Source organism: Stegostoma tigrinum, chromosome 1 (genome assembly GCF_030684315.1).
Source record: "Stegostoma tigrinum isolate sSteTig4 chromosome 1, sSteTig4.hap1, whole genome shotgun sequence".
Taxonomy (NCBI): Eukaryota; Metazoa; Chordata; class Chondrichthyes; order Orectolobiformes; family Stegostomatidae; genus Stegostoma; species Stegostoma tigrinum.
The window spans coordinates 106,285,271-106,297,445 of NC_081354.1; the positions used below are offsets into that span (position 1 = coordinate 106,285,271).

The 12,175-nt window shown below is 40.6% G+C and overlaps 1 protein-coding gene across 4 annotated transcripts in view; it reads left to right on the forward strand.

The window, feature by feature from the left end:
- dcun1d4 (DCN1, defective in cullin neddylation 1, domain containing 4 (S. cerevisiae)) overlaps nucleotides 1–12,175 on the forward strand; it is a 79,490-nt gene continuing 67,315 nt past the window's right edge. For all 4 annotated transcript variants that reach the window (XM_048534675.2, XM_048534692.2, XM_048534683.2 and 1 more), the window contains exons 1-2: nucleotides 1–129; nucleotides 7,936–8,006. In XM_048534675.2, coding sequence (XP_048390632.1) covers nucleotides 111–129; nucleotides 7,936–8,006 — 90 coding nt within the window. In that variant the 5' untranslated portion in view covers nucleotides 1–110. The remainder of the gene's footprint in view (nucleotides 130–7,935; nucleotides 8,007–12,175) is intronic.

The window sequence follows — 12,175 nt, forward strand, 5'->3', positions numbered from 1 at the left end:
GGAGCCAATCGCAGAGAGGCGCAGGCGGGACTTCCGTTGTTACTGGCTGGCTTCACCGGCACGAGCGGGAGCGGTTGTCCGGCGCGTTCTGAACCATCCTCGCCCTGAAAATGCACGCGGATGCAGTCAGTAAGTATCGAGGATCCGCCGCTCTAACTACTGCTGTCCCCCATGGTGCATACATATTTCACATGGCTATGCCATTTCCTTTGTCAGCACTACAGGGTTCATTTGTTTTTGTCTGCGTTTAGTGCAAGGTATTCTGTTTCACCTGCGTCTCTTTAATGGAGATGATTCGTGTGTCACAGAAGAGAGGTGACGCAGTTTTCTTTCCAGAGTGTCTCATATTAATGCCCTGACTAACCTGATCGCATTCTTTTTCTCCTTGTCCGATTCATGGTCGAAAGTGGATATCAGCAGAATGATATGGTGGCGGCATTGGGCAAGGAAGGGGATTATTATTCTCTTTCTCTACTCCCCCTCCCCCCGATGCAGAAGCTTTGTCAACTCTGCTGAGAAGCTGTCTGGAGTTGTATTTATTTCAGGATGTTGGGGAGGGTACGAGAATGTGGGACGCGTATATCAACGCGCAGGCGCAACGTTCGTGACGTTTTCTGGGAATTGTAGTTCTATGACGACTAATTATGTGATGACACACCTAGTGGCGTCACAAGGGAACTGCAATCCCCAGACTGCTTTATGCGGTGTAACCTAGGGAAGCGTTTACCTGGGGGCTCAGCTCCTTGGCCACTCTGGCAGATTGGTCTCAATGCAGTACTCTCTATCTAGGTTTTTTTTCCATCTTTGGCCATCCGCAGTGTCCGTTATTTAAATAAATATATTTTTCTTTGCGTATTAGTTCTACTTTAAATGGGGTTTACCTTTTTGTTGAACGGGCATTATTTTAACTACATTGTCCACCTTGGCAAATTCACCCAGTTCTGTGGCTATGCAAGATATGGTGATGATTCTGCATTCTGGTCAGTTGATTTCTACTGTAGTTAACAAAATTCCTTCAGTTTTGTTTAATTGTAGAAACCTTAGCATGAATATCATGTCTGCTTGGAGTTGATCTAGATGGCTTAACCAGCTTTCACAACTACGAGCTAATGCTGTGTTTTGCTACTTGTTAGAATTGCGTGTTTACCTGTACTAAGAATAAAAGGCAACTTTTTTTTGTTAAAACTGGAAGGTATGACACTTATGAATAAAGTCATGGCATGATTTTGATTTATTGTCATGTCTGTTTACTTACAAAATATGGTAAAAATTGTGGTATAATGTTGCCACTCTCCAGTGTCATCTTAAAATACAAATAAACCAAAATTAAAGAATTTTAAGGCAGAAAAATGAAGAAATAAAGAATAAAGAAATTGCTGACTTCTCATCTGTGGCCCAGTGTCATAGAACCCCCTGAATGAAGATGTATTAACTTCTGTCCTGATTTCCAGTTGTGGAAGTTTATTGTTCATTGTACTAGACAAGTATTGTCTTTTGCGTGCATTCAGTTTCAATCCACATTTTGAAAGTTGAAATTTGGTCTGTTAAGTTGAGGATATAAACCAAAGTTGCATTTTACATTAATTACAACTATGATAGACCAGTTTTGTAGTACAGTAGTTTTTATTTGAACTTGTGGAACAGGATGAAGAGAACCCAATACTTAACAGTATTCAATATAAGTTGTATTTGCACACTTTTGTTACATCCAAATGTAAGTGGATACTTTTATGTTTCGGTATAAGCCAAGTTTTTAGAACTAGAGTATAAAATGTCCGAAGCAATCACAGCTGGATTCTCAGGCTGTTGGAGTTCAAGAAGTTCAGACATCTAAGTGTGAAAATCTAACACATGAGATAGAGGGGGATGTTCTGAGATATGCAGTACTGAATGTGAAAGAACTGGGAAGTACAGGATAGTTAGAGCTGAGAGTTTAGAACCAAGTGTAGATAAGTGACCTCACAGCAAGCGGTACTAAGGTACTGTTCATCAATTATTTGCATTTTAAGACAATTTGTACTTTTAATCTGCACATAGTGATATAATAATGGAAATTTAAATGTCAATATGCAGAACTTAAAATGATTTGTAAATAAAGAGGAAAATTCACTAGTTTTGATGTAAATTAATGCTTAATAATTTGGCTTTAAATATCTCACCTATGTAATAAACATGACATATTTGACTTGCTCTTTAAAAGTGACCAGTGTTTAAAAGTTTCCTTTTGAGGACAATGGTAATGTAACAATATTGTTCATCTTTTTTTAAAGTTCTGGGTAAAATACTCCGAATTAAATCATTTGCAGTTCATTTGAGATAATGATGAAATCAGTGAATTATAATGCAATAAACTGATTAAGGGGCCTTAATGATCTCCTGAACTTGAATAAAGCCTAACTGAAGACTGAAAGCAGCCAAATTCACTGACAGGTATTTGTTCTTGCACAGCAGTGAAATTTGTGATTTATCATCCTCATTGTTTGTCACTGCTTCCTTAGCAAGGTAACCACTTTTAAATAATGAAACTGTAGAAAAGTGCACCACTCTTTGTGGATTATTTGAACCTCTCTACAATCTGTATTTACTACACTAATATATTAAATGGTCCTTTAGTTTGCAGAATTATTTTTGAAGATTTTGTACCTCCTCTGTCAAAGCTGTTCCAATGATCATATCAATACTGAGTATAACACAATAACATAAGGTTTTTGAAATTTGCTAAATTGTTTCCTAGTTAATATTTGTTTTTATATCTTTCTAGAAAAAAATCATTGGTGTTATATTATGGAAGCTGGTATTAATTATAATTGTGCATTAATTTGCAAATCTGACAAAATCCAGAGATTATTTTTGTTTCTGTAGATTAATTGTTAGGATTGATTGCTGTAACAACTTTATTGTTGTATCATGCGATTACCGAGATGGTGAAACATAAACTAGAAGGGTCTTGGCCCTTTTTACATGTACCAGTTCCTATGACTGTTCCACTGAAACTCTGATTTTAGAGCACATTTTACTGAAAATAACAGTCACTGTTTAGGTCATCCCGAAAGGTTTTGACATAGTCTGACACTGTAAAGGTTTAGTCTGTTATATAGTTTTCTTGTTCTTCCTTCGGCAAGTTCTATGTTTGATGTCTTGCCCTAGTACTTTTGGCCAAAAGGTTTTTTTTGTCTTTTTTAAACTTTATTCCTGCTTGATGTGAAACCTATCCTGTTCTTGATTTCATTTTGTTGTGCGTTGATGAACTTGTTTCTTATTTCGCATACTAAGTCCTCTTCTACTTCTTTCAGTGTCTTGAGTATCATTGTATCTTAATTGGAATCTAACATTTTTGCAATTTTTTAAAGATTCAAGACATGAAGTATGTACACAGTGTGATTTTTTTTTGATGCAGCTTTAGACTTTATTTAACTTTCATCTCATTGAGCCCATGAATTTTCCATTACTAACATTGTGTCTAAAGAATTTGAATTTTTATTTTTTGTGCCAGTGTTTTTGATGAGCAACGATACAGTGTTAAAATCCACGGTTTGAATGCCAGTAGGGGTATTAGTACCCTGAATAGAATAAGAGAATTGCTTTTCTAGTAAGAGAACTGTTTTGGCTTCCACCCTCTAGTGAGTGTTTGATTTGATATTCCTCCTGCCTTTACTTATCAAGACTTTTTGAATTTCCTTTTCTTTCACATACTTTCTTAAACGATGGAATTTCAATTTGAGTTATCACTGTATTTCTGTCTTTGTCAGTCTATTTTTTAAAATCTGAGGAAAATACCATACCTTCTAATTTAGCTCATTTTTATTTTCAAATTTGGCCATTCTTAGTGAGACCTTGGACTCGTGTCTGGTTTCGCAACATGAATTTTTTTTTGTGCTGAATTCATAATCTTCACCAAAAATAGTGATATATGGGGTAGAGCTGAAACTTCCCTAAATTGTCAATTTAAACTGGGTGTAAAATTTTAAGGATGAGCAATTGTAGGATGAAGTTCATAAGGCATGGTTGGAAATGCCGTCTGAAGTATTTCGTATGCAATGAAATCAGCTTTTAAAAAAAATTAAAATAATAGCACCAACAGGTTGTGAACTTGTACTATATTGAAGAGAATTTATGAAATTGAGGTGCTGACTTCTAAGCTAAAGCTTAAGTATAGGTGGGATGAGGACCATTTCTTTTCATAATTGTAACTCCTGACACTAAAAGAACGAAATCAGGAACAGTTGAGCGCGTACAAGCCCACACAACGGCGACTGGTGCATGTACACCTGTTTCAGTCAGTGACAGGAGCATTGAAGTATTTTTAAGTATTCTAATGCTAAATTTCATAGAAATATTTAAGTGCCTCATTAAGAGTCATCATTCTGTGTAGGAAGCTCCTATACAGCCCAGCTATCTTTATTGTATTTAATGGGTAATCCAGGGTTGCAGTCTCGTGCTCCAAGTTGACTGATAGAGTGAATAAAAACTTGGTTTCAAACAAATAATGTTGAAGCAGAGCATTAAAAACAGTTTCTAGAATTGGCAGTAATCTTGTTCAAAATGGTTTGTCTGAATTGTTGCACTTTCTTTCCATTAACTAGTTTTGTGGTGAAGGAGGCAGTTATCTGCTTGCTTCCACTGGTCCAGCTTAGTAGGAAATCCAAGGCCAGCAAGACACTTCCATCCCCAATCCATCGCAGAGATAATGGGAACTGCAGATGCTGGAGAATCCAAGATAACAAAGTGTGAAGCTGGATGAACACAGCAGGCCAAGCAGCATCTCAGGAGCACAAAAGCCGACGTTTCGGGCCTAGATCCCCTCTGATGAAGGGTCTCGGCCCGAAACGTCGGCTTTTGTGCTCCTGAGAAGCTGCTTGGCCTGCTATGTTCATCCAGCTTCACACTTTGTTATCTCCAATCCATTGCAGTCTGTTTTGTTCCAGTCCATGTGGTGTCCCTCACTTAAATGTACTTCACTAGGTCTGCTTCAGCTACTGCCTTCTTTTTCTACCTGATAGTATATGTTCTGTCACTCTACCATATTGTCTGGAAGGCAAAATATGTCAGCAACTTGCAAATTAAACTATTTAACTCCATGGTAGAAAAACAGAATTGTACATAAGCTGTTCTTACTTTATACTGACCTAGATAAACTGACACTGCATCTGTGTGCTAAGTGGCTCCCCTGGTTTGTGGCAGAAGTAAAATGTGCCTTGTCTAGATGTCTCAAGAAATAGTCTGAAACCTAGGGTGACACTTCTGTTTAGTACTGAGGGATTTTGGATTGATGGAGATGCTTTCTTTCATATGGGAAGTTTCTAATCAAGGCCTAATTTTCAATCTGGTTGATGTACAATATTGTATAGCACTATTTTGAAGTAGAGTGGCGAAATTCACCCTAATATCTTTACCAGTATTAGTTTTTCAACTTACAGCATGGGGACTGAGGAAAAAAGAATATCGACTGATTTTAATTGAATTGTCTTGTCAAAATTGGCTGAGAGTTTTTATATTAACATAGTAGCTATAGACATATGACCACTCTTTCAGTCTCTTTTTTTTTCAAAGAAGTTAAGCATTCACAAGAAAACTTACTCACGGATTATCTTCTTAATGGAGTCAAGCCATTTCTAACTTTGAAATTTATTAAGCAATGAGAAAGATCTGTATAATTTGTGCAATACCTTCTTAATCTAATTCATTTGACAATCATTTGGGCTATTATTCTATACTTGATTCAAAATAGCTTTCATATTTAAATTGCTTTACTGAAGTTAGTTAGATTGATTGATTCTTCATGGGGTGTTGGTTTTGAATTAATAGGATTAGGAATAGATTACAAATAAACAGATTTAAATATTCAATCCTGTGATATTTGTTAATGAGTTTTGAGAAGACTTGTAGCTCAGGTTGAGGTTCTGGATGTGAGTTTGCTCGCTGAGCTGGAAGGTTAGTTTTCAGACGTTTCGTCACCTTTTTTTATTTGAAAAAATATACTTTATTCATAGAATGTACAAAAAATAAAACATTTATACACCTACCCAGTCATGCAAGCCACTCCGGGTTACCCAGGGGGTACGTACACCAACTAAAAGGAAAAAACAAAACAGAGAAAAAAAAACAAAGCAAAGAAACCACCCCGGCAGTCGTCACCCCGCACAGTCCCAGTTGGCCCCCTGACCAGTTGGGGAAGGCGCCAGCTGGGCCCAGTTACCAAATAGAGTTCTTTTTTCTATTCTGGACGAGGGGGTTCATACGGTGGTCTTTCCCCACCGCGCCTTGGCGGTGGCTGCCCCTAGCTTTAGCGCATCCCTCGGCACGTAGTCCTAGACCTTGGAGTGCGCCAGTCTGCAACACTCGGTCGGGGTCAGTTCTTTCAGCTGGCAGACCAGCAAGTTGCGGGCAGACCAAAGAGCGTCTTTCACCGCATTGATGGTCCTCCAGGCGCAGTTGATGTTGGTCTCGGTGTGCGCCCCCGGAAACAGCCCGTAGAGCACGGAGTCCCGCGTCACGGAGCTGCTCGGGACAAACCTCAACAAATACCACTGCATCCCCCTCCAGACCTCCTGCGCATAGGCACACTCCAGAAGGAGGTGATCAACAGTCTCGTCCCCCCCCGCAGCCACCTCGAGGGCAGCGTGCGGTGGCACAGAGATTCCGGGCATGCATAAAGGATCTCACTGGCAGAGCCCGTCTCTCAGCCAGCCAAGCAAGCAATGGACGTTTCGTCACCATTCTAGGTAACATCATCTGTGAGCCTCCGACGAAGCACTGGTGTTACGTCCCGCTTTCTATTTATCTGGTTAGGTTTCCTTGGGTTGGTGATGTCATTTCCTGCATTGGTGATGTCATTTCCTGTTCTTTTTCTCAGGGGATGGTAGATTGGCTCCAAATCAGTGTGTTTCGACATCATCAACACACTGATTTGGAGCCAATCTACCATCCCCTGAGAAAAAGAACAGGAAATGACATCACCAACCCAAGGAAACCTAACCAAATAAATAGAAAGCGGGACATAACACCAGCGCTTCGTCGGAGGCTCACTGATGTTACCTAGAATGGTGACGAAACGTCTGAAAACTAACCTTCCAGCTCAGCGAGCAAACTCACATCCATATTTGTTAATGGCCAGAGTGCATTTAAGTGCAGCAACTTTTTAAATTAATTGGCACCTATGGGACCAGAAGTGTGCCATTGATCAAAAAGTCCACGTAATCATTGTGAAAACACAAACTAAATAATAAATATAATACAGGAGATATACACATCATTGTTTATACTTGCATAAATCACTTAAATAATAATTCGGCTTTGCCTTATGGGTGGCACAGTGGCTCAGTGGTTTGGGCGGCACGGTGGTTCAGTGGTTAGCACTGAGGCCTCACAGTGCCAGGGACCCGGGTTCAATTCCAGCCTCGGGTAACTGTCTGTGTGGAGTTTGCACATACTCCCAGTGTCTGCGTGGGTTTCCTCTGGGTACTTCGGTTTCGTCCCACAGTCCAAAGTTGTGTGGGCTAGGTGGATTGGCCATGCTAAATTCTGTAGTGTTCAGAGTTGTGTGAGGGTGATGGGTCTGGGTTGCATGCTGCAAGGGATGGTGTGGATTTGTTGGGCCGAAGGGCCTGTGCCCACACTGTAGAGAATCTAATCTAATCTTAAACAAAATGTACTGGCAGAGAGCCTTCTCACTCGCAACCTCAACTGACTACTTGGATATTGCAGTGATCATGATAATACAATAAACTTTTGATATTTTGGGTATATAGAGCTTTTAGCCTGTTTATAGAGAGTGCTGGTTCATAAGGTGCCCGATTATAACATAGTTTGCTGTAGCATGTTTTATCTTTATTAAAACCAAAGAATGAGAGGAAATTTTGTATGGTTATCTTCTAATATTTATTTATCTCTTAATGTTAATTAATGTTAATTCTCAACTTTTTCCCTTTCTCCTAGATTTTCCACTAACTTCTCACCTGTCTACACTGGCCAATATTCACAAGATTTACCACACCTTAAACAAACTGGTAACTTTAATTTTCTTAATACTCAGCAGTGCAGAGTAATTTGCTACAAACATTTCTTCACTGGCTGGATAAGTGCAAACTTCAAAAGGAATGGCTTAAATACAAAATGACAGCAACAAAATTATCGTATAATTTTCTGTGTCCTTGAAAGCTAATTTAACCTCTTCGGTTTTAGTTTGCTGGCTTAAATATCAACAAACGATTTGGTTTGGTGTTCTTGGGAAGGTAGGTAACTTTTGTAGTGAATAGTAAACTCGGGTAATAAACACAAAAGGGAAACAGATGCTCAAATAAAGCAGAACTTGGATAGACTGACGAACCTGGCTGATACGTAACCTGGCAGATGACTTTTAATGTGGATAAGTGTTACAGTTGTGAAAGTGTAATAAATAGGAACTATGTAAGGTATTATTCTACAGTCTGTGATAAGCAAGAGCTATCTTGGGACGTGGTGGACATATTACTAAAGGCATCAAGTCAGTGAAGAGGGCAAAGAGGATCTTACATTTTGTAGCCAGATAATTAAGCATTGGAATTCACTCCGTATTGACATTTCGTGTCTATTTATAGCATATTGCAGCGGTTTAAGAAAGCAACACCACCCTTTTCTCGAGGGCACCTAGGGATGGGCAATAAATACCGGCCGGGACAGTAATGCCCATAACCCATGAATGAGTTAAAAAAGAACGACTAGAGTTGCTCCCCAAGGCTTTGTACCGAATGCTTGTTTGAACCCAATTGGACTACTATGTGCTCCTCTCCCTTGATCCAGCTGAATTTTGGTGTTCGGAAACATGGTGTTTGGGGCTGGTGGAGAGTGCAAGGAAGCAAAGCTGACAGCAGGAGAGTGGGTGGCTGTAAACAAATGTGGAGCCTTGAAGTTAAGGTCGCAAAAATTTGGGAACCTGCCCTATCCCTTTATAGGTGGTGCAGTACTAATTAGGGAGAATGTCACATTTGCACTCAACACATATGGGAGGACTCATCTGCTGAGGCAATATGAGTAGAGCTCAAAAATAAGATGGGTGCAATCACTGTGATAAGCTAATACCATAGCGCCCACCACCCCCCCCCAAAAAAAAAGTGATTGAGACGTTGAGGAACAAATATGTAGGCAGATTATGGAAAGAGGCAATAACAACAGAGTTGTCATAGTGGGTGACTTTAACTTCCCCAGTACTGACTGGGACTCCCTTGAAGCAAGAGGCTTAGACGGGGAGGAGTTTAAGTGCCTCCAAGAGAGTTCCTTGAAACAGTATGTGGATGATCCAACTAGAGGACTTGTACTGGCTAATGAGCCTGGCCAAATGATTGATCTTTCAATGGGAGAGCATTTCGGAAACAGTGATCATAATTCCTTAAATTTTAAGATAGCTATGAATAAGGATAGGTTAGGACTTTGCTGGAAGGTACTAAACTGGGCCTAGGGCAAATTATGGCAATATTAAGCAGGAGCTAGGAAGTGCTAATTGGGAGGAGCTGTTATCAGGCAAGTCCACATTTGATATATGGGAATTGTTAAAGACCAGCTGATGAGAATTCAGAACAGACATGTTCTTGTGATGAGGAAGGACCCAGGATGGCAAGATGAGGGACCTTTGGATAATGAGGGAGGTGGTGAATTTAGTCAAAAGGGGAAAAAGAAACATATGTAAGGTTTAGGAAGCTAAAATCGAACAGGGCCTGTAAGGAATACTAAGAAGGCAGAAAAGAGCTCGAGCAGGGAATTAGAACAAGGGGCTATGCAATAACCTTGGCAAGTAGGGCTAAAGAGAATCCCAAGGCATTCTGTGTACATTTAAAAACAAGAGGATAACTAGGGAGAAGGATAAGGAGGGAATTTGTGCTACAAGACAGAGGGTGTGGGCGAGATCCTAAAATGAATACTTTGCATCAGTATTCACCCGATAGAAGGGTATGGAGGATAGTGAGATTTGTGCGGAGTACTCTAATGTGCTGGGGTGTTTTGAGATCAAGAAAGAAGTGGTCTTGCAGAACATTTGTGTGGATAAATCCCCAGGTAATTGAGAGAGATGAGAGGTGATTGCTGGGTCTTTGACCAAGATCTTTGTATCTTCATTAGCCACTGGAGAGGTTCCAGAGGACTGGTGGGTAGCTAATCTTGTTCCTTTATTCAAGAAAGGAAATAGAGATAATCCAGGAAACAATAGGTCAGTGATCTCATCAGTGGTTGGGAAGCTGTTGGAGAAAATTCTTTGGGTTAGGATTTATCAGCCTTTGGAAAAGCATGGCTTTGTGTAGGCCAAGCCTTGTCTTACTAACTTAATTGAATTTTCTGAGGAGGTGTCAAACGTGATCGATGTGGGTAGAGTGGTGTGTGTTGTACACGGATTTTAATAAAGCTTTTGAAAAGGTCCCTCCAGAAGATTAACATGTGTGGGATCCATGGTGACTTTGGATTCAGAATTGTCTCGCCCTTAGACCGAGAGTAGAGGTCGAAGAGTGTTTTTCAGGCTGGAGGTCCATGACTAGTTCTGCAGGGATCCACTGGTACGTCTGCTATTTGAGATATTGACTTGGATGAAAATGTAGTTGTAAGTTTGCAGACAATGCAAACATCAGTGGAGTTATGGATAGTGTAGGAGGTTGTTATTCTTATTGAGTATTTACATCAGTATTCACCAAGGAGAAGGACATGACGGGTGTTGAGGTAAGGGATGGATGTTTGATTACTCTAGGTCATGCTGGCATAAGGAATGAGGAAGTGTTGGGTATTCTAAAAGGCATTAAGGTGGACAAGTCCCCAGATCCAGATGGGATTTATCCCAGTTTATTGAGGGAAGCAAGCGGAAATAGCCTGGGCCTTAACAGATATCTTTGCAGCATCGTTAAACACGAGTGAGGCCCCAGAGGACTCGAGAATTGCTAATGTTGTCCCTTTGTTTAAGAAGGGTAGCAGGGATAATCCAGGTAACTATCGACCGGTGAGCCTGATGTCAGTGGTAGGGAAGCTGCTGGAGAGGATACTGAGGGAAAGGACCTATTCCCATTTGGAAGAAAATGGGCTTATCAGTGATAGGCAACATGGTTTCGTACAGGGAAGGTCATGTCTTACCAACTTAATAGAATTCTTTGAGGACGTGACAAAGTTGATTGAGGGAAAGGCTGTAGATGTCATATACATGGACTTCAGTAAGGCATTTGATAAGGTTCTCCATGGCAGGCTGACGGAGAAAGTGAAGTCACATGGGGTCCAGGGTGTGCTAGCTAGATGGATAAAAAACTGGCTGCGCAACAGGAGACAGAGGGTAGTAGTAGAAGGGGGTTTCTCAAATTGGAGACCTGTAACCAGTGGTGTTCCACAGGGATCTGTGCTGGGACCACTGTTGTTTGTGATATATGTAAATGATCTGGAGGAAGGTGTAGGCGGTCTGATCAGCAAGTTTGCTGATGACATGAAGATTGGTGGAGTAGCTGATAGTGAAGGGGACTGTCAGAGATTACAGCAGAATATAGATAGACTGGAGAGTTGGGCAGATAAATGGCAGATGGAGTTCAATCCAGGCAAATGCGAGGTGATGCATTTTGGAAGATCAAATTCAAGGGCGAACTGTACAGTAAATGGAAAAGTCCTAGGGAAAATTGATGAACAGAGAGATCTGGGTGTTCAGGACCATGATTCCCTGAAGGTGACAACGCAGGTCAGTAGGGTGGTCAAGAAGGCATATGGCATGCTTTCCTTCACTGGGCGGGGTATTGAGTACAAGAGTTGGCAGGTCATGTTGCAGTTGTATAGGACTTTGGTTCGGCCACATTTGGAGTACTGCGTACAGTTCTGATCGCCACATTACCAAAAGGATGTTGATGCTTTGGAGAGGGTGCAGAGGAGGAACTTAAAAGACTTTATACAGACACCAAGCAAAACGAACGTCATTTACAAAATACCTTGCAAGAACTGTGACAAACACTACATTGGACAAACAGGCAGAAAGCTAGCCAGCAGGACACGTGAACATCAACTAGCCATAAAAAGACATGACCCACTATCACTCGTATCCTTAAATACAGATGAGGAAGGACAGCACTTTGATTGGGACAACGCATCTATCCTAGGACAAGCCAAACAGAGACACGCACGAGAATTCCTAGAAGGATGGCATTCCAACCAGAACTCCATCAACAAACACATTTATTTGGAGCCCATCTAC